The 22,885-nt window shown below is 41.2% G+C and overlaps 1 protein-coding gene across 2 annotated transcripts in view; it reads right to left on the bottom strand.

The window, feature by feature from the left end:
* Nucleotides 1-537: 537 nt before the first annotated feature.
* dennd2b (DENN domain containing 2B) overlaps nt 538-22,885 on the bottom strand; it is a 48,209-nt gene continuing 25,861 nt past the window's right edge. For both annotated transcript variants that reach the window (XM_070855892.1, XM_070855820.1), the window contains exons 5-20: nt 21,345-21,442; nt 19,167-19,379; nt 18,698-18,794; nt 18,479-18,523; nt 17,949-18,133; nt 16,729-16,838; nt 16,278-16,347; nt 14,397-14,474; nt 12,586-12,726; nt 12,271-12,419; nt 6,106-6,283; nt 4,572-4,613; nt 3,475-3,586; nt 2,045-2,284; nt 1,692-1,778; nt 538-1,057 (exon numbers count right to left, since the gene is read on the bottom strand). In XM_070855892.1, coding sequence (XP_070711993.1) covers nt 1,023-1,057; nt 1,692-1,778; nt 2,045-2,284; nt 3,475-3,586; nt 4,572-4,613; nt 6,106-6,283; nt 12,271-12,419; nt 12,586-12,726; nt 14,397-14,474; nt 16,278-16,347; nt 16,729-16,838; nt 17,949-18,133; nt 18,479-18,523; nt 18,698-18,794; nt 19,167-19,379; nt 21,345-21,442 — 1,880 coding nt within the window. In that variant the 3' untranslated portion in view covers nt 538-1,022. The remainder of the gene's footprint in view (nt 1,058-1,691; nt 1,779-2,044; nt 2,285-3,474; nt 3,587-4,571; nt 4,614-6,105; nt 6,284-12,270; nt 12,420-12,585; nt 12,727-14,396; nt 14,475-16,277; nt 16,348-16,728; nt 16,839-17,948; nt 18,134-18,478; nt 18,524-18,697; nt 18,795-19,166; nt 19,380-21,344; nt 21,443-22,885) is intronic.

A 22,885-nucleotide genomic window follows, 5' to 3' on the forward strand; every position in this document is an offset into this window, starting at 1 on the left:
GATGCGAACACTCAGTCCCATCAAATGTCACCCTTAATTGCTAAAAAGGACACAAGCAGGGGAAGAGTAATATGGCGGCTGGAATCAACAGTGAGCCTCTCAGTCAGGAGCGCTAATAACAGCCTGGCACTGACAGCCACCAGAGTGATGTGTACAGACGTAATAAGGTTACCAGCAGCATGTGGTAGCTGGTGCCAGACTAACTGTGCCTTTTGGGATCTTAACAGCTTCTCCTAATGCATAGCTTTGGGGAAAGCTGTCATTGAGATGTCAGCTGTAAAGAGAGGTAATTTCTGGCATCTGGCAAATTGGTGAATTACATATTTCTGTCTCCAAAAGTGATATCGGTATGCTTTGGGCCTTGTGTTTGTGAGATGACAAATCAAGGTAACAAAAGGCTCTGGAGTATGTCTGGCAGGAGAGGTGTCACAGTCTGTTTCTTTATGAGGTCTGGGGTGTTAAAATAGCAGAAATCACAGATAAACCTTTAACCCGCATTTAACAACAAAGCTATTTAACATGTATATTATTAGTAAACTCAATACTCGAGCATTTGAAGCATTTTAACTACCGTTTTTTAATAAAAGATTGCAAAAGACTCCATGAAGAGTTACAATCATTTTCTTCATTGTCTTGATCCATGTACAGTTTTCGAATAGGTTTTACACTCCTTAAACAGAGGACAACGCTGTCGTGAAATAATGCAAAATGAAAACATATGAACTGTACATCTATGCCCATGTCAAGTCACATACGCTCACACATCTTGATAACACTCTTCACAAGCACACATGGACATCAGTGGTTACTTCCAGCTCACTCGCTGTGTACCGTCCTGTTATTACTATCTCATAAGGTACTATAAACATACACTGAGAGTATCACAGACAGCTTACAGTGAGATAATATGTACATGTTTACAGAAAAAACAAAAGACAAAAACGTGACAGTCATCATAATGGGAGAGTTGAGACATCTGGTCTTCAGTTTGCTGTATGGCTGAAAACAGGATGATTTCCCCCTCAGTTCTTTTTGTGGAGAAACTTCATTTTACTTCCTAAAAACAGTTAAAACAAATGCATTAGATCAAGTAAAATGTGTCTGAGAGAGATGACAGATCTCTGAACTTAACTGAGGTGATTATACTGTGTGTGGGGATTAAGTCAGGCTGAGATTAAACATGGTTTGGTTTGATTTAGCAATGACTGATCCGTCTGCACCCTGTGTAGAAATTTGAATATCTGCTAAAGTGTAAGCTTTCCTGATAAAACCTTTAAAGATCCCCACGACATGTTTAAAGATGTACAGAATAGTCTCACTTTGAGCAATAATTTGTGACAAATGTGGAAACAGCCACTGCACACATGCATCAATGTCCACAGTGAAGCACTGCAGTGAAGTAGCTATAAGAAAAACACGTTTTTAAAAAACTATGATGAACTACTGATGGACCTCCTTCATGATCTGTTTGTTCATGATTTGTTGATATGTATAAATTAAAATCTGGGCAGAACAAATGAGTGGCAGGAACTGAAGTTTGGAACAGTTAGTGTGTGGCTCCCTCTGGCGAGATTTTTTTTGTAGTGAGGGTGTTCAACATAATTAGAAATTAAAGCAGCCTTTTAAAACTGCTTTAATGTTTCTTTTTTTTTTTTTGTATTCCTGCAATTGAAGTCTCCTGCAGAACTCACCAAGGCCTTTCAGAAACTTGTTGACTCCACTCTGCTCTGTGTCTGGCAACTCCTCCAGATACTGATCCACCCTCTGCTCAAACAGACCTGTCCACAGCACAATACAAGAGATTAAAAAATATATATAACATGTCATCTTGATATTCCAGGAGGTTAAGTTAAAAACACACTGACGATAACTTTCAGCCACTAGAGATCAGTATTACTGCAGTGCCCTCTCCTGCACAGTTAGTGTTACAGTCAGTGCAGGGGTGGAAACCCACAGAGAATAGTGTACAGACTTCTCATCAAACTTTTAAGGCAGAAGGAGGACATTCATGGAAAGAAGTGACTCTCGGGGAAGGACAGTTTACCTTTAGCCCGGGTCTTCCTCAGCTCCCGATCCTGAATGAACCCTGCAAACATCTGAGACTCCATGAAGACGCAGAGGAAGCGACGGATGCTTTTAGACGCCACAGACTTGCGGAAGGCCTCTCTTTGGAAAACACGCTCTCCACGCTCATTCTGATGGATAAACAGGGAGTAATGGCCAATGGTCTCCAGAAAGAAGCGGATGAACGCCTCTGACACCAGGCTGTTTAGGGAATTATACTCTGTAGGCACAAGGGAGATGGGATTAACCAGAGGACTTAGTTATTCATATTACTTACATTGGTATTCATAATAAAGTATGGCATGTTGATATTTTCCAAGAGATAGTCTGATAGTTGTTAAAGTATCCTGAGAGCAGGCCAAGTCAGATTAAAGTAGAATATATGGTTTGGCTCAGCATTCACAGCCACATAAGTAATAAAATGTGCCCACAACTATTGTTAACTACGTGGAGATTCGGGGACGTATCCCATAATGCTTGGTCAAATCAGCCCGAATATAATTAACCATAAAATCAGAAATAATAACAATGCGGTTGTCTTTTTATTGGTGTTGTCAAAGTGTGTCAAAAGTAGAGAACTAGACAAGAGCCATTGGAAAATCTGAGCAAGCTCACAGACCATCACGGCGAGAGAAAAGAATTCATTTTCCTCTCATATCGGCTGTTTTGTCCGATAAGTGTGAGGCGTCATGACCGGCTCGTAGGCCTTGCACACTAATGCAAGGTAGTTAAACGAGGGAATTGCTGTGTGTAGTAGTATTGTGTAAAGTCAAGTCTAAACATCCTTTTAATTCAATCTAATGCAACCACATACACTGTTGGCTGGAGGTTTTATTTTGAAGAATGTGGAGCGCAGAGTCAGACAGTGCGTCCCATGTCGGCTCTCCTCGTGATAAATGCAGCAACATTAAACAGCGTGAGTGTCTTTGAAAAAAAAGGATCAGGTTTTAGTTATTATTATCCATATTTGTGTCTTATTTTTGCTCTGTGAAGCACTTTTGTTGCCTTTTGAAAAGGTGATTTAGAAATGCCCTGTGGGTAAACCTTCCTAAAATCCAATCCATCCATCTCATTTCAAAAAGGAAGACATCTGTAATGTAGTGTGTTTGACTGCTTTTCTTCTCATAATTATACAACTTGTGACTGTTTCAAGGTTGTTTTACCACATTACTCACAATCAAAATTCAGTGGAACACTGAGCTGAAAAGTTGGCATGATCGGTCAGCTCGATATGTACCTTTCATCAACAGTAACATCATGTTATCTTCACAGCCTTTGTGAATCACTGTCGTGACTCTTCAGAGGACGTCACCTCGAGCGAGTTTCACTGAGACTGAACAGAAACTGTTGCCCTAATTAACAGGGAAAACATCTGTCTGAGCAGGAAGGGATGATTTGTCACTTATTCACCTTCATCCGACTCGCTGTCAGAGTCCTGATTGATGATGTCATTCCTCTGCTCCAGAGCTTGCTCAAGAGCTGCCTGAAGTTTCCGTGGCAACAACGAGGCCTCGTCGTCCATCTATAAACAACCAAAAACACTGCAGTCACCAGTGATAAACAACAGTGTTTGGAGAATACATTTCAAAGGCTCAGACCTACAACAGAGAACCGCATGTTTTACAACCCTGTTTAAAGCGGAACCATGTCACTTTTGAAAGGAGAAAAAACACAATCTTTCCCTTACAAATGAAAACTTCAATTCATAAGCAATAAAATACAAACTCACTCAACTCAGCACATTGAGGGGTTTTGATGTTTCAGTCTTACTTGGTCTGGTATGACCAGTAATGTAATGTGATGGCTAATGTTTAGTAGCTTTAGTTTGAAAACGTATTGTTACTGATATTGTTGCTGTACACACAATATACAATATAGACACTGTTTGCTGACTTAAAGGTCCCATATTCTGCTGATTTTCAAGCTTGTACCAGTATTTGGACGTCCTACTAGAGCAAGCTTGCATGATTTTTTTCTCATAGCAGACATGGCTGCTGCTGCTGCTGCTGCTGCTGTTTTCAGCCTTTGTCTGAACGTTTCGTCAAAGAACAGAACAATCTGCTGTTTCGCTCTTGCATTCAATGTCTTTGTGAGACCACAAAGTGAGGAAAAAATAATGGCGGACAGCAAGAAGGACACAAAAGGTTTTCAGTGGGAAGGGACAGCCGGCCTGCTGAAGGGCTGGAGGAGGTCACATGACAGATCCCCTTGTGACATCATAAAGAGAGTCAAATCTAAATGGTGTGTTTTCACACGTCTACTGACAGATGGAGTAGAAATAAAAGAGAGAAGGTGGTCTTTTCTCATAGTTTGGTGGTCTGTAAGCACACTGTTGACACATTTATGTTGAAAACACATTTTGCACTTTGTATAACATGGGACCTTTTAACACCTTTGTTACTGCTACATTTTACATGTCATAGATAAACACTTACATGACACATGATAAACAGTTAATGGTTTTATCCCAAAAATCTAATGAAAAGATCAAGGAGACATAGACTGACCTGTCGGATGAATCGGTCAGTTCCCAGGTCAACCATTAAAGCCTAAGAAAAGGAAAACAACAGTGAATCATTCTTCAGAACTTCTTTGATCTTTCGTAAGAGAAATGTTTATTCCATCTACAGTGCAAACGTACATTTGCTCTCTGCAAAGCCTAATATGTAAAATAAACAAGCTTCATATTCAAAGAGGCCACAGCACAAAAAATCTATATAAAGCAATTTTCTTGAGGATATTTTAGAAATGTTTTAATACGTCAATCAGAAACAGGTAGAGTGAAAGAAACACCCAGCAGATGTTGCTGACGGCCCATTAACAAGTCAGCGTGTGTGACTGTGAGGCTTTTCACATGAATCACCTCTCAGTCTGAGAGATAGATGTACTTGTAGCCAAATAACACAAAACGTTAAAGATTTTCACCAGGTGCAAAGCTAATACCTGTATAACTAATTAAGGACAATGTTTCACTTCTTCTGCCAAAATCTTAATTGTGGGCCAAAACTAGAACGAGAGGGCCAGAGATCTTTGGCTGGTCCTGTCCTGACATTGCTCTGCCTCTACTACTACTTGAGGTCACTCTCAATGTATGTTAAATGCTTATACATACATGTACAGTGTAAATACAATGTGTAGCGGTTCATTCAATTGATTCATTATTTTAAAATGTTAGCAAATCATGGAAAATGCCCATCATAAGTTCACAGAACCTTTTGTGACATTTTAGGATGTCTTGTATTGTCTGATCCAACACAATGATGCTATTGTAATAAAAGTTATTATTCACATTTGAGAAGCTGGAATGAGTTTTTGCAATTTTTGCTGAAATTTATTAAACAACTTGATGATGTCATACAATCACATGTATAGAAATGTTTGGCATTTTGTTATTATTTTTTGTTCAATCACATCAACAACCACATCTAATAGTTTAAGATGTAGCACTAAACTAGTTTTTTAAAAATTGAAGGTGCACTAATTGTGAATCAAATGACCATATGTATTGTGAGAGTACCTGAGAGTGAAAGTAATGTCGACTGTATCGACGGAACAAAAAATCCAATTCTGCAGTTAATGAGGTGATAAAATATCAGTGTTGTTTTTACAGCTTATTTAACTGCCATAAGGGGACCTAAAACAGTGACGGTACCTTTTAAATTGCTCTGGTCTGAAAGATACTTTCTAAAAAGGTGACCTCAGTTTTGAATCATTTGGTTGGAAGTCACCACCTAATATAATAAGACTAGAGGCAGAGGGTGTCAAACAGACACAGCAACAGTCTGCTAATTCATAATGGAATTACTCTGAATCTGCATAGTTGTAATTTATCAGCCAAGAAAATAATATCTACCTTTCCAACTGTATTTTATTTCAATCTTTATTTAGTCGGGCACTGTCATTGAGATTAAGATCTCTTTCATCTGCTTCATTCCAAGAAAAAAGCTTAATTTAGAGAAAAAACAGAAGACAGAGACAGAACAATCAGGGACATCTAGATGGTGATTCAGGTAGACGGACACAGAAAACACGGACACTCACTTCTTCCACAGGCAACTCTTTGAGCTTCGGCAAAGAGCTGGACAGCAGCCCCACCAGGAAGGGAGTGGGACAGCAAACAATATCCAACATGGACCCCGGCAGCACAGGGATGAAGGTGTGTTGCCAGGAGAAGGGGTAGAGCAGCGCCACCACTGCGTGCATGCAGCTGGACAGGGTGCTGATGATAGGAGGAAAAAAAACAAAGAAAAAGACACACGCCATCAGTCACCTTCACGCAACAACAAGAGGCCACACCAGATTAAACTGCACACGGTCAAAACAGGGCAGATGTTTCACTAGATAATGACAAACTTTTTTTTTTTTCCACAATGAAAGGGGAGTGGTGGTTTATGTGGTAACAACATTTTCCTAAAGATACCGCCTACTGCTGTCATAAGCTTTTATAAAGTAAAAAAAATCATTAACTGATCATTATACTGAAGTATAAGAGCACGAACATTATATTTCAATCACTAAGCTATTTTCTTAGGTTAAATGACTACTTGATCCTCTTTTCCTTGAAACAGTTACTTTTCTATGAGGGATAAGAGCACAGCTATGTGCTCTGGCTTTGACACTTTGTTCTTTCTCATCTATTGCACCTCCCCTTCTCCAACAACATCTACTAAAAACCACAACAAGGATGGTTGAGCCCAATATAATGCATTATTGTGACATTACTTTGTCTGCAGGGGTGGCGTGACTCTGACATGTTGCTATAGTTAAGCTGGAGACTTGTTGACGCAATACCAAAAGGCAGCAATTCGGTTTAACTCCGACAGCTGTGGTATAAAATCGGGATCAGAAATAGCATAGCAGCCCGTCTTTCTCACGATCCGTCGCTTGTTGACAGTGGCTGACCCTCCTCCCCTCTGTCCTCTACATACTGTCCAATCCATGTACACAAAGAGAGTGAAAATAAACTGTGGGTCCAATCACACCCGCACACACACAGTGGAGCACTAAATCAGTATGGATCAAGAACGAGACGAGGGATCAAAAATGGTATGCAAACGCACCCCACTTGAGATATACACACTTTTAATGAGGAGTGCTTTCCATGGTCGCTGTCATCAGCAGCAGACAGAACATCCATGTAAACACAAGATACTCCCTTTTGTGTGACCTCATTCACACTGAGGTTCAGCTTCTGCCTGGAGAAACTTTTAACTACATTTTAAAGCAACATACAGAGATCAGCACCCTAATCAATGTACTGAGATAGATGACAAACTCCCACAAACTTTTCCACTCCAGGCTACATGTTTGCCGCAGGCCTTTTCATCTTAACTTCCCATGAGTCAAATTGCCAAGATTAAAATGTGTTTTCTTGACAGGGTAAAATAGAATTACACCAGCAGAAACCCAAAGGCTACAATAACCACAGCGTTCAGTTTTTTTAGGCCCTTTCCAGCTCACTCATAACATGAAGCACTTGCAGCTTTGCTTTGGCCGGTCTGATTTCCATTTGCCTGAGGAGGGTTTGATAATTCCTAACAGATCCCGTCTCCTGGGTTTGACGAGTTCCAACAGGGAGTGATGGGGCACAGATCTCTGAAAACCTTCGCCACAGGCTACACGCGGCCCGACACACCACTGATACCAAAAGGATCAATTACACTCATTCCCCAACCACACACTCTTGGGAGAAGATGAACTTGCAATGAAAACACTCTGCACTACCAGAGGTTGCCACTCAACTCTGGAAAGAGAGAGAGGGACATTCCCATTAGATCCCGACTAAAAACTCCTCGGATCACACGGGTCATACAGAAAAAAGGAGAAAATGCTGTGTGGCCTTTGTGCCTGCTAATAGGTGAGAATAACAAATATGTGAAAGAATTAAACATCATAAATGAAAGATCTTAATAGGACAGCGTCGGCAGAGGGAAATTTTATACAAAACTTTTTCCCTTATGAATTTGATTTATTGTTTTGGGTTTGTGTATGTGGATAAGTATTGTGGTTGTACCATATTAGATTGTATGGTTTTTTGTACCAAGAGCAGAGGAGTGGCTCGAGGGATGGAAATGTTGGTCCACCACTTTGGTCCAGACTGAAATATTTTAATAACTATTAGATGGGTGGTCATAACATTTTCGTCTATTCTTTGGCAAAACTAGTGGCATTACCATCAGTTTCAGCTGCACTTTGTGTTTAGAAACCCAAAGTCTACCTTTGTGTGGACTGGCAAGATTATACAAAAGTTTGCAAGACAAAACTTTTTTAAATGTTAAACCCCAAAATTTCACCATGAAAGCATAAACTAAGATTTAAAGATTAATTTGATTCTGACTGCACACTCAAAAGTCATGTCAATCTATGATCCCACTCTCAAGAAAAGAGAGAAGAACCGGTTCTGCTAAGGTGAGGTCTCTGCAGAGCTGTTGTGTTGAGGTTTGGGAGCTAATCCTGACGTATTAGCTCTCGTAGGTCTGCCAGTCCTGGTTTAGTGTGTGTGAGGCTGAACTGGCAGATGCTCCAGGAAACATGGGATCCAGAAGCTTAGTCTGTGAAGCCCAGAGGAGGAGGGAAAATTTCAGTGTCCGAGACAGAGAGAGGAACGGAGACAAAAGTGTGGTATCTGCACACGCTTCACAACTTCACTGAAGCACTACACTGTGTCTGCCGGTCCTGGCATGGGTAACACTGATTCCATAGGCCGAGGACAAAGAGGACTCAACTGACAGAAAACTGAACAACAGCTGTCAGACAACAGCTGTGCCACAGAGCTCTGCAAAACCTTTCTTCAATGTTAAAGCTCAAAATAACACATAGAAGTCATATAACGAGGCAGGAGAGCACATATGGGCCTATAGGATTCATGTGACAAGCTGCTCATGGTGTATTTTTATTCTCAAGCAGAATGTTCTCTGCTCCCTTAGTCCCCAAATCGTTTTCCCTCACTTCCTGTCTTTAAGGATCTCCAGCCCTCGGTCTCTCCGGCTCCACAGAAGGCAACAGCAGAAGCCATTTTACAATGAGAAATGGCTTCCCGGTGGGAAACTCTATACGTGTTCTTATTTAAACCGCAGTAACGTCTGAGTTTGATCAGCGCTGTCTAGAGAGCAGATGAATGTGTGCAGGTGTTTGTGTATATGAGCATCTACATGTGTATGTGAGCCTCTACATGTGGGCGTAAACATTCACGGGAACGATACTGATGTAAAAATCAGCTGGTCGGGCTCTGGTAGTCTTTCTTGATTCTTTGAAAAACAGAAACATTTCACATGTTTACAGTGTGTGGATTTCACTCTACCTCTGAGTTAAATACCACATGGGAAAACGGTTAAGTTGTTAAAAGCGGTTTTGGCTTCGTTCCAGCTCTGCAGAACATGTTACAGAAAGTGTTTGAGAATAACAGAGGACTTGATTAAATGAGTATGCTGCCATAATCATTCAATGCTAATAAATCAATGGTAATAATTCTACCTGTCTGAGGTTTAAAATCATAATACTGATCATAATACTGAAGCTGAAAAACGTGTTGGTCCTCTTCATACCTCCGACTCCGAGTGTCTACACAAGAACCCAAACAGCCTCCACTACCACAAAAAAGTGAGCTTGATCAATCCACCATGGCCACGAGAAAAGCTTTAAGAAGCCATTGTTTAGTTTCCCTCTACAGTCTCCTCCCTTTCTATTCTTCCTCTCTCTCTTCCTCTCCAACACAGACTTCCCATCTTTTCATTGTACTTCTTGCCTTTATTTTTTGCTACCTAAATCGACCTGTGATACGTCCTCCCGCAACAGAACATTCCTGCAATGAGAGACTGTTTCATAATTTCAGTTTGAATGGGGCAGTTCTGATTATAATAATGGAGGAAAGTTGGTGAGATTTTATCATCTTGAAAATGGAGTCATGTCAGGGAAAGTCATTTAGATGTAATATGTATTAACACTTACTGTAAGAGTATTTCAATCCCATGCCAAGTGATACAATACAATTCAGTAACCATCCTAAACTCTAGCCCGAGGGCTGACAGAGGCTGTTTATACAAGTCTGCTGGACTGACAAAACTCAATGTGCATCTGCAGGTCAATTGAGTTACGCAGTTACAGATTATCTGATTAGGCAACCAACTTGTTATTACAGGCAGTGGATGGTGAATGATTACTTTAAAAGACATTGTCTGTGCAGACTTTTCGTGTAGAGGCAACAACCCCTCTGGAAAAACCAACAAAAGGCTTTGGTGTAATATTACAAGAGTTAAGTGAACGTAACACCAACGAGTGATAGAGGACCTCACAGAAAACTATTGCCTAACATGGCTTTTCCTCTCGCTTCCTGCTTGTATTGGGGATCCATTTCAAGGGAAAGAAACATACATCATGTTCTGCTGCTGAGGTATTTTGGGAATGGATTATGTACCAGAGCCCCAGAGGGAGAGGCCCTTTTTATCATAGGAGTCATTAATGTTCCAGTGAAGCCCTGTCATTGTTTTCAAAAGAAACCAAAACACGGAAGCTCTGCATGCATGCATGCGTGTTTGCACATTTAAATCCACACGTGCACACAGTTTGAGCAGATCGTACAGTAAGCATATTGAAGATGCATATGCATATTTAAGATGCAATTTAATTTGTTGTTTGAAGTTTTCCTTTATGCATCCTTCCTTTACTGCAGATATTTTATCTGTTGTGCTGCTTTATAGTAATCTAACCTGTGGCCAGTCTGAATTTGAATGGTGGCTCACAATGGCAACACCAACATGCTGATGTTTAGCTGGTTTAATGTTTACCTTGTTCACCATCTTAGTTAGTGATAACATTTGCTAATTAGCACAATACAAAGTACAGCTGAGACTGATGGGAATTTAATGCATGTATTTGGTCATAGATTAAAATTCTGATGTGATGATCGTGCTGGAGGAAAAAAACGAAATTGCCAGTTATCACAATTCATCCTGTGGGGAACATGTATGTGTGAGCTAAAATTTCACGACAATCTATCCAATGGTTAGGAATTTCACCCATAACCACAAACGTGAACCTCACGGTGGCAGCAGAAGGAAAGAAGAAAAGTCAAGACAATCACTAAAGTCAGTAGGGTACATCCTCTGAGGACCATGACTGAATCCACTTTGTTATGCAAACAGTGAGTGATGACTGAACTTTTTTTTTAAATAATTACTATGGAGGAACGCTCATCTCTTTGGGTACACAGACATTGTATTGTATTACATCATAAATGATTGCTATGCAAGATATAAAATTGCCAAATTGCCTGTATATTTATACCATCACTGTCTTGGGCAATACATCACGATAATATTGTATCATGAGCTACCCCATGAATCCCACCCAGTGACTCCTTGATGTTATCATTTCTGATAATGAGCAGCTTAGACCGATTTCCTCCAGGGACGCAGAGAGTGCCGTAGCTCATATGTAGGGAGCGAACGTGGCATCGTAAGTCAAACGGTGACCGTCGAGCCACAGATCACAGAGGGCAGAGTCGCGCTCACAGGAAGTGCATTCCTTCTCCTCACAGTCACTGCCCCCACTGATGTTTGTTTAAACTGGGCTTTGATACATGGAGAGATTACTTCTCCACTCACATCTCCTCCCAGTCCACCCTTGCCTCCAATGCTCTAAAAGTACCCCTCTCTTTTCTGTAACGAGAGACCAGACTAGGACAAGGAGTCCTTGGAGACTCCTCACATCTTATCAGCTCCACCCTATTCTCCTCTGGCGGTGACTCTCATTGGTGTCACCCACTTTACTCCTAGTAGCAAAACTGGCAGCTGACTGACTGACTAGCTAACTGACTGACCTGTCTTAATTTCTGATACTCATCAATACATAATAATTGAAACAGTCCCACACATGGTGCATCTGTCAAATCCCAGGAGATAAAACCACAGCACAATGCTACTATCATGTGTCTGTGGAATAAATGTTTCTCAGTCTGATGACCAGGAGGCATGGAAAACTACAGCAGTGTGCCAGGGCAGGTAAAACAAAGCTCATAATGCCTTTAAGCCCCTGGAGCAAAACTAACAGACATAAGTACATCCTTTGATTATCTGTGTGATCATAATTGTTATCACATGTATTGGGCAGGGCAAGGACGCAAAATTACATGGCTTTGTTTCATTTAAGTGATAATTTGACAATGACGTTCTCAGTGCAAAGTGACTGAGAGTCATGGTGGAGACTCACCTGAGTTTATCAGCCACAAAGATGACTCTACGCTCCAGCAGCAGCGAGGCAAAGACTCGGATCACCTGCCGTACACTGAGGCAACTGAACAGGCTGTCAAAGTCCACGTGCTCCAATCTGGAGTCAGTGGGCCGCCTCAGCTCGATGACCTGAATGACCACATAATATTTCAGATTTAAGTCATCACAGTATGTGGATCTTATTGACTAACGGCATTTTCTTTCACACAACTGTATCTGAAAATATTTTTGGGTAAATGGGCCTAATTAAAGTAGTGAAAGAGAAGATGGTTTCTGCTTTGCCAGCAGCTCTGACCTCATTTCCTGCACCGGGCAGGAAGGTCTTAACTTTGATGATCTTCCCTGGTGCAGGGAAGGGCGACTCCATCAGACTCCTCATGAAGGGGTAGACCAGGGCCGCTGAGACGCCTCGCCGCCGCTCCACCTCATCCAGGATCTGAACAGACCACAATTTCATTAACATGTTTCAACCAGGTTTAAAATCAACAGCAGATAAGTCTCCGGAAATCTGTTTTTATTGATGTTGAATAAATGGCTAAGCAAGACCCAAAAAGTGCACAGTCACATATTGACCATGGCAACAATTAATGGAAACATATTGTTATGTGATTGAGTACTAGCAATTTTCTGGAACTTTGTATTCATTTTCTGTTTTGAAAGATAGCAAATGAATTTCTTTCCATGCCTCTGTGATTGGAAAATTCCACCCAGTGTGCCTGTCTGCCTGTTTTGGTCCAAGCTGCCTCCTGTCTGGAAAGTTGATTGGAGAATCGCCTGTTTTCAAGGTCATATGATATAACCTCTCCTCTCTCCATCTCTCAGTCTGTCTCTCTCTTTCACAAACAACTCCGTCTGAAATTAAACACTGTATTCCTATCCCATTTACCATCAAAGCACTTGTAAAAGAGATTATTTTCCTTTTTGTCTCAGGTTTGCTGCTGAGACATTTGAGGCATTCTCTTGCCCTCTTGCATCTGTATGTGTATGTCTATGTAAATATCACATGATGTAAAACTAGACAAACTCCAAAATGAAGATTTCTGATTTTTCATTTCAGGTTTTTTTCCCAAACCATGTTATAGGTTTTGAGACTAACCCATATTAAGTCTCAAAAGGCTTCACATCATAAAACTAGAGACGTGCACTCAGTAAAGTGCAAATCTCCACCAGGTGATCACTGCTACTCTTAACTTAAACCTAACCTCAACTGCAGAGGGCACCACTATGGGAAACACTATCTGGTGGGGGAACAGTCTTCGACACAACAGCTGTTAACACTGGCTCCCTTACAGTCAAAATGGGGGTGAAGATAACAGAAATAGGAATTTATTCATGTTGAATCATGCGAAACTTTAGTGGATCATAACCTATCAGGTGTGAAAATAATCTGCAAATGTTCCAGTTCAAATCGAGACCAAACGTTTCGATGGATGTCAGTTTTTGAGCCACGAAAAAAGGCCAAAGACTTGTTTTAGGCCAGCCGAATGCCTTTTGCTGTGTGATTTTAAACTAAAGCAGTTGATGATCACTTGCTGCCCTAATGACCAGTTAAAAGGACGGAGAAGTCAGCAGTCAATAATGGCATAAACCAGTCAATAAAATACATATTTTTTTTTAAATTGTGAATCAACACAAGCATGAGCGGTCGTTCAACATACTGGCACAAATTTAGGCTGATTGTTCCAGTAGTATGAGAGATTAGCTGTGGACATACACAAGACCAAATGCATGATCCCTTCCAGGCTTGGAGACGACAATGAATACAGGTCATATTTGCACACTGTCTTTGAAATATACCATGGTATCTTATTTTCATGTTGTATAGCGGTCACAGTCTGTGTCAGCTGTCTGGACTTACTCATGTTGAATTAACAAGTAATCAGATAAAACTGAAAAAGTCCAACAGAGTGACTACTCTGGTCTGTATTAGCACCACTGAGACAAGAATGAAGGAAACAATTACTCTGGAAAATCAGAAAGGCCTGAAATAAGGTTTACGAATGACCAGGCGCTGAGCAGAAGGTCTGCTGAAAGTCATTTACTAGCTTACTGCAGCTGTCTGTCCATAGAACATGTGTATGAGCATGCACATGCATGGGAACTCACCGTGGAGAACAAGTCAAAACAACCCAGTCTGCTGATGACACAGTACACCTCTGGAAGACGAGGTCCTTTCCCAGTGGGCTGGAACAGAAAGCAGACTCATTGGACTCACAGAGACTCACTGGGCACTGGTGTTAATAGAACTGATGGAGACACATTCACAGAAAGGGTAGTCCAGCAATATGCACTGCATTTTAGTAAAGCTGGGGGACTTACAAGAATCAGATTTTAAAAAATGTCAAAACTGAACCAGCAGCAGCAACAAGATACCCTGGCTTTTAGTCTCAAGTATAGGTCAAGCCCCCAATTCACAAGCCCAGTTTGTAACACAAGCTTTCTTTGTAGTCTCCAAGCCCAAGTCGTGATAACATCATTACGGCCACTTTTCAGGCTTTAGACAGCTCCTCAAAAGAAACAGAAGTGATTATACATCTCTTTTCACAGCTTGAATGATATTCCAGTGACCCTGCAACGTTAGCCGAAGATAAGAGTGCACATGTCAGAAAGGGTTATTTTTTATCAAGTGTGCCACCAGAAGACCATAATAAGGTTATATGCAGATAAGTTGTTTAAACACTGTAGCTGAAGTCTTCAAATCTAGGCTGTGATCTGAGGTGAAAGTCTTTTATGTGGATACTTACTTCCTAAACACAGGTGGTTTATCTGCTCCTGCTGATCGTATCTACCTTCCTCTGTACACTCATAGACCATTATGTGCTTCGGGACGCAGACACTCAAAGCACACAGACACAAATGAACACAAGCACTCAAGAAACGCCAATCCACTTGTCCATATTAGGTATACAATTTTCTCCTCTTGTTTCTCCTCCGCTTTTCCAAATGGATGATTAAATCAACTATGTGGAGCTTGATTCAAGTCCTCAGGAATGCTCAGTTACTGCCAACGGCTGGTCAGACAGCGGGGAGGAAGCAAAGTTACTGGAGGAGAGCAGCTCACCTCTTCCTCTACCGTCATTAAAATCTGCCTCTATCAGGATGAATCTCAGATCAACAGAGCACATGGAGTTTAAAACCACTGTTGTCTGGTCAAAGAATTCCCCCAACGTCCGGCTGTTACCCAGCACATACGCAGTGGTAAAGACACTCCCAGTAAACCTCTGTGAACATACACACTGTAGTACTGTAAACATACTCAGAAATGCCAAACGGCAAACAAAATCACCACCACATTCACAGAATCCCACACAGTCATGCTCTCTACCCACAAGCTAAATGGGAAGCTGAACTGAAAACTTCAAAGCGCTCTGCAGCCTCATTATGAAGAGGAAATGCTGCACAATGACAATGTTAGGATTTTTCATGGTCTCTCTTTGTCTTGCCTCTCCTGAGAAACTCTTGTTAAATTCAGTGAGTCAGTCCTAACTGGGGTTTTATCATGAATTATTATATTTTCATTATGTCTTTATGCACTTAATGAGTGTTTGCAGTTAACAGAATTTAAATAATATGCGACATACTTAGTGCGTATTTATTTCTGTTCATTTTATAGGATACATTATGTAATTTCATAAAATTCTAATTTCTAATGATATATTTGATAGTTTGTCCTGCTTGCCATAGGTATTTCCTGGGCAAAGGTGAACAAACTAAGGCCGAGAGATAGCTGTATATCAACCTCCTGCTGATCCAGCAGCGACAACAATGGGTGGGTGAATCTTTTTTTCTGCGCGCCACAGTTTTGCTTTTTTTTGTCTTTTTTTGCTTTACATGTCCTCTTTCCTGCTGCCACCGTGGATGGCCATGCAACACATCAGTGGCCCCACAGGAAAACCGTATCACATGTTCATGTAAAAAGGTCTGTGACAACAAAACAGGGCTCAGCAGGGTGTGAACAGGGAGCAGAGGATGAGGGGTTGAACTCACCAGCAGGCGCCTGCAGTATCCAAACCTTCTGCTGCCGTCCTCTCCAGTCAACATGAAGGAGAAGGTCTCACTGGAGCGAAAAACAAATTTATACACATGAGAATCAGCACAACACACGCACACATGTAATAATTCAAGTATATAGACAAAAGATTCTGTCCTGCCAGCTGGCAACAACAGTGGAGGTGTTTGAAAGATAATCATGATAAGTATCAACATCATAAAAATGATTATATATGATAACATCATTGTAGTTAAAATATGTTGTGTAGACAGTTGTTACTTCTGTTATCCATTGCATTGAAATTATAGTCCCTCTAAACCTTCATCTACACATGTTTAGATCTTTTTAACAACCTTTTTTTTTATTGTTACTATTTTTTTGTCCCCCACAAGCCCACAAACTTTATGGTACTGAACAGTTATTAATTAAGAGGAGTCTCAGCCATACCTGGTGTACTCAGACACAGGACTCCAGTCTTTTGCATCAGGATAACAGAACTGAGGAATGGCTTTGAGTCTCTGTTCTGCCTCCCTCATCTGCTTGGTGGGCCTCTCCAGCTGTGAGAGGAGAGGAGAGGAGAGGAGAGGAGAGGAGAGGAGAGGAGAGGAGAGGAGAGGAGAGGAGAGGAGAGGAGAGGAGAGGAGCAGTTATCTCACTCTCCTTTAGATAACCGTGTCCTCCTTTTTTAAGGTCCCATTGGATGTCAACATGACCAATAAATGGCCAGACTAACATTTCTCCCATACAAGGTTAAACCTTTGCCCCCTCCAGTCCTCATTAGCTCTACAACAGAGCTAGTGTTTCCTCTGGCTGGCAGAGATGTACTTCTCCCAAGGGACACTTAAAATATATCTTTGAATAACTAAAAACACTTCCCTGCCACAGAAATGGATCCTGGTTATTTTTAACTGTACACAGGCTCCCAAGACTCCCCAGGCTCTAGGTTATAAATCCTAATTGCCTGTACAGTTTTAAATTGTCAACAAACTACACAACCAAGTGTGAAAATCTCACAGCAATATTTATCTTTATTTAAGTTAAAGCATTAAAAAAGTGGCACGGGTCACTGTCCTACATAATACATCATTATCATCATTTTCATACACACTTCTGCAGTAATCCATGACTAAAAGCTCACAATAATGAAACTCTGGAAACCCTGCAGTACACAATCAACTCTTGTTCTAACATATTATTTCTAGATGACACTGGCCCACTTCATGCGTGACATTAACAGTTACATCATCTAGATTGTCTAAATTTTACTTAACTGGATCAGCAGCTCATAATCTCTCCATCATCACCTCTAATTGTCCTATAGTTGTTGTTAACTATGTCAAGAAAGTTTTTCACTACTCCTGTCTGTGCTGCTGGCACCTGTGTGAGCTCTATTGTTATCAGCATGTATAACCTTAATTCTTTCATTTTTATCATTATCATTAATATGATTTTTTTTCCATTTAACTTCAAATCACCATTTAGCTTTATGGTTGATCTTTTCCCAAACCGTGCCATACATTTTTAAACTGATAACTGTTTTTTTTCCCACCTTCTGCAGTCATTTGAACCCACTAACACTCAGCAGTAAACTATAACACTTGAAATCCTGGTGATGCCCTTTAATGCATTTCAGGAGACAAATTCAGGAATGTCTGTCATGCTTTTACCTTCGGGAACTGGTAGGTGACCTCTGGGGAGTAGGAGTTTTTGCTGGGTTTCTTTTTTAGAGAGACAACCACAAAATACTCAAAGAGTTCTCTCTCCTGCCACTCAATGAGCTGCAGCTCCAGTGTGCGGTAGCTGGGGGCCCGTCGAAGAATGGACTGCAGTTTCAACAATCTCTGGGTGTGAGCTGAGGAGGGAAGCGAACATTAACTCGAGTGAATCAGTGTCTAAACAAAATTCACACTTTGTGGTTCACTTTCACTTAAAGTTTGTGTCCGAAACATAAAGGAAACATCACTGAATCTTGTTAGGATTTATTGCTGGTGTTGAATCTAGACATGAGATAAATGTTGTATGATCGACTGACAATTTGTGCATATTGTAAATGTTTTAGGTACAAGTCTGTGGTCTTACACGACTTCAGTGGTTAAATATAACAAATATATATAAAGCAGCGCTAAGAAAAAGTTTAGAGCTGACAGAGAAGTAGCACCTCTTGCAACCCTTGCAAATGAATGCCATCATCACTCACCTTTAAACCTGTCATCAGAGTCACTCTCGCTCTCACTGTTGTCATCTGGAGGTAGACATGAGACAGACAAGAGGGTTTTCTACAGGTCAGGGGGCATTTTCACAAACATGTGTTTATGTCATGAGAGGAATACAGCAAGAACTCTATGTGGGTGGCTGAGACACAAATATTTACTCACTTATCTGGCCACTGGATAAAGGGAATATGGAAAACCCTTACCTCTCAGAGATGTAGTCTCAACATTGGTCATGGACAGCTTCTTCAGCCTCTTCTTCCCACGTTTAGTGCAGTAAATGGAGTTGATCCTCTGGACCAGCTGTAAACACAGCAAAGAGGAAATTCTCTGTTGGGGAATCTGAAGTTTTGTTTCTTTTGATCCTAAGTATAGAAAAACGGGGCTGTACCTGGCCAAAAGTAATACAGTACTGTGCTTTAAGGGTTGCTGAAAAATACAACTGAAAAACGTCAAGGCAGGTTCTTGGGGAAAAGGTACTACAAGAGCTGAAACCCAAGCAGCAATTACATACAGTGAAGGACTGTGTTTTAAAAACGTCTTTCCCAAGTGAGGAATTACAAAGCTGCTCTGGCTCTGACTTGGTCCCTGTAGAAACCTGAGGTGGTTTGTGAAAGGAAAGACAACACAGCCAGACTTAGTGTAGGTGTTTGTATAAGATCTTGTAGTATGCACCTTGGGGATCCTCCAGTGCCTGTGTGAGGCCAGGGTATCGCTGGTGCTACTGAGGCTATCATCCAGCAGGCCACAAGGTGAGGATGATACACCGAGCTGAGGGAGAAGCATTTCATCGTGGCTGTAGCGTTTGGACAACTGTGACAATCGGTGGCTCTTCCTGTCACTCGGACCAGAGAGGCGAAGGGACTGGCTACTGGGTTTGGAGGGCAACTAGTCAGAGAGAGGAGAAATGGAAGGTTTGGTACATTTCAATTGCAAAGTTTTGACAAATAGTTCATCTAATTCATTCATTCAGGATATTTTCCTTTAAAGCTGTTGATGAGCAGAATCAACAGCGACCTCAGCTGCCACAAATGGTAATTACAGGATGTTAGCAACGAAGGGCGTCGCACAATTTTAACAAGAGCATAAATATTTGAAAGAGAACAGACTTCCATACAAGATCAGACTGCAGAGTAAAAGAAAACTGAAAACATCTGCATCCGCTGCATTTCGATCCATAGACCCATAGTTGGTGGTGTGTGGCTTAGTGCCATAAAGGGTTATGCACTTTTTGCAGGAAACAGTACCCGCTCAACCCGAGTTACACACTGCAAGAACAGGCACATAGGGCACGGAGTGGGAATGAAAGAGGGGACATTCTCCCTCATATGAGTCAGTGTACCATCATGACTGAATGATTTTGAAGCTATTAAAATAGTTGCATAATGTTGTGTTTAAGTTCTAAATCTTAAGGTTTTCATGAAAAAATTTAAGTAAAAACCTCTTTTGATATAGTAGTTTTCATTGTTAGTGGTGGGGTCAGCCATTCCTGCAGTGAAGTCAAATTGCCTACCTTATTCTCTACGCATGAAGGATTTACAGGGAATGGTGCACGTGTGTAATCCCGTGCAACTGTTTCTAATGCAAAATCATTGCTATTAGACTCACTGTTTACTGTCTTGCGCCCGATCAAAGCTGTATCAAGTTAATGCCAAACCAAAACAAACACTGACAGCATTCAAATTTTTCAACGAGGGGAAACTTTTATTGTGAAGTTGTCACAGGAAATTCACTGTATGTTTCTCTGAGTTTAGCACTGACAACATATTCTCTGTATTTCTGTATTTTGGACAGCTGAAGAGTCTTAAATATCATATGGAGTAATGGAACGAGAAGGAACCGCCAGAGTGAGCGGCTAAATGAAGACCTGCAGGCAACAGACTGCACACCTTCAACTACTCAGCAATGTAACAGACTGTATTAATAATTCTTGTTGAGTGGAAAAGTATTCCCATCATGTGCACCATGAAATCAGATTAAAGTTGCTTGTGGCATGATGGAAAAAAGCCAATTATTGACTGACTTCTTCATTAAAGCAACATGAATTTGTTTGGCTACACTGCAAACAGATACAGCTTAAGTTGCATTCCCGGCAAAATAAAAAATTAAATAAATGCTAAAGAGGTCTTTTCCCACTGCACTTAGCCTGGGGCTAACATCTCCCCTAGCCTCAGGCTGAGGAAGTCTTTCACACTGGTACAATACTGGCACATTACAAAGTGGGTTAACCTCAACTTTAGATTAGGGCTTGCTGGCCCTGGTATAGAACAGGATTAGCCTTGAGTTTGTGAGGTTATCCCCTGAAAATCGATTAAACACTGGCACACTAAAAGGTGCCAGTGTGTGAAATTGTGCTAAAATAACCAAAGACATTCACGTTCTTGCTGGTGACACCAAACGTCTTTCCAGAATGTAAACATTAAGTCATGTCCCCACAGACATGTAGCCTGTAGGAGTGCAGTGAGAAGCGTTTAGGCTTGGGCTTTAGCGCAGGGCTAACAATATGCAGTGTGAGAGGCCCTAACAAGTATTTTCTGGTGTATTAAACCGCACTTGTTGTTGAAACCAGTAACCATTGTTGTCTTCCCTGTCTATAGGGAGAAAAGCGCTGCTGTGCTGAAGTGATGGGGCCAACTCTGCCGAGCCTCTCTGTGGAGAATCTCCAGGTCTAAACATATCAACCAGTTTCCTGTAGTGCTACAAATGAGGTGTGAGATTCTTTAAAAGATCTTGTCCAGGATTCAGCACTAACACCTAGTGAGAGGATTCACGTTACCGTGGGAAAACATATGTGTTATGTTTACTAAAGGAAAACACATCAGCGCTGTTGATCCCAACAGGCTTATGACTTACCTGAGGTGGAGAGTTCAGCTTCCTGTCCATGGTGGTCCAAGACTTCCGACCCAAACTCTTCCGCTTCAGGTCAACATCCTCATATGGGTTCTCCTTCTCTGTGGGGGTGAAGTAAGAACTCAGTGTAGCTCAAATATAATGTCAGCAGTGAAGCCGACAACTGCCCGTGAACAGAGGATGTTTTCGACAGAAGACAGACGGCGAGGCTGTGGGGTCATAAAGGGTGAACGGGGGCCAGTAAAGGGTGTCAGGGGCACAAGTGGGCCTCTCTATGGTTAGTCTGAAAAGGGGCGAGTCATGAAAGGTAAGTCAAAGGTCACTCCTGGCTCAAGTGAACTCCCTCTTCTCCAAACAGAGTCTGTTGGCAGTGGACCCCAGTGGGTCCAGCTGAAACTTCTGGACACAACAATGCTGGTGAGTCACTGTTCAGGTATGCCAAGTGTCTGCTGTGAGAGATGAGGAGGAGGGTCATCTTCTTAGACTGTGATTCTGGCAATAACTTTGTTCAACTGCTGTGAAGAGGTATATTTCAATGTACTGATATATGATTATAATAACCTTTGCAATACATATTTTTCTTTCTTGTCAAATCTCAGTTCAACTAGGGCATGAGCAATAAAGTTTAAAAGGAACAGTTCATACTCAGATTAAGGTCTCAATTATCAGTGGATTTAGAGACTTAAACATTAAAAATGCAACTGTGCCTCAGCAAAGTACAATAGCCAGAGATTTTGCTACTGCTCTGGAGATATCCTTCAGTCAATATATGATAACAAAAAGGAAGGAAAAGTAAAAGGAACATTACAGAGCATTGCACAGCACTCACTGATGTCACCTGGCAGAGGGCCAACTTCAATAAAGAGAAAACTTGTGTAACACCACAGTCCATGTCTATTCAGACATGTGCTCTGAGAATAGCTTTTTGGCAGGGTCTGAAAAAGGTTGTGAGAAAGTGAATAAACCACAGTGAAGAATAAAAACAGAGCCAGATGGCGTCGAAATGCATGAGGGGAACTTTTAAAAGAAAGAAAAGCAGTCTTATCTGTCAGTAGAAAGGGAAAGAACAAAAATCTATTCGGTAGTGTTCCTTCTTCCTGAGTGCATTGGTGGAAAACCCGATGAACTCAGGATCTCAAACAATGAGAGCGTGTTTTAAAAACATCTAAGATTAACCTACAGGTAGGGCTTTGTTCATTTATCTATTCTTAGGTTAATTATTGAACCTGTGTGAGGCAAATACACACACACCCATAGGCATATTTACAGACTATGTGAGCTGCCTGAGATCTTTGGAGCGTTATGTTGTGTCACACAGTAAATTAGCCTGCTGGAGTGATTTTCTGTGCATCATTAAAGCTGAGGAGCAGAATAAGAGGGCTTAGTCTGACCCCACGTCGTGCTGCAACTCCATTAAACTGAAGCAATACTGTAATGAGAGCCTGCTGGGAAAATGATATGTCTGTATAGCTGCTTATGTACTGGAGGGTACTAATCTACTCCTCTGATTACAAACATCCAGATCTCTCTCTAACACACCCCCA

This window comes from Pempheris klunzingeri, chromosome 1, assembly GCF_042242105.1.
Source record: "Pempheris klunzingeri isolate RE-2024b chromosome 1, fPemKlu1.hap1, whole genome shotgun sequence".
Lineage (NCBI taxonomy): Eukaryota > Metazoa > Chordata > Actinopteri > Acropomatiformes > Pempheridae > Pempheris > Pempheris klunzingeri.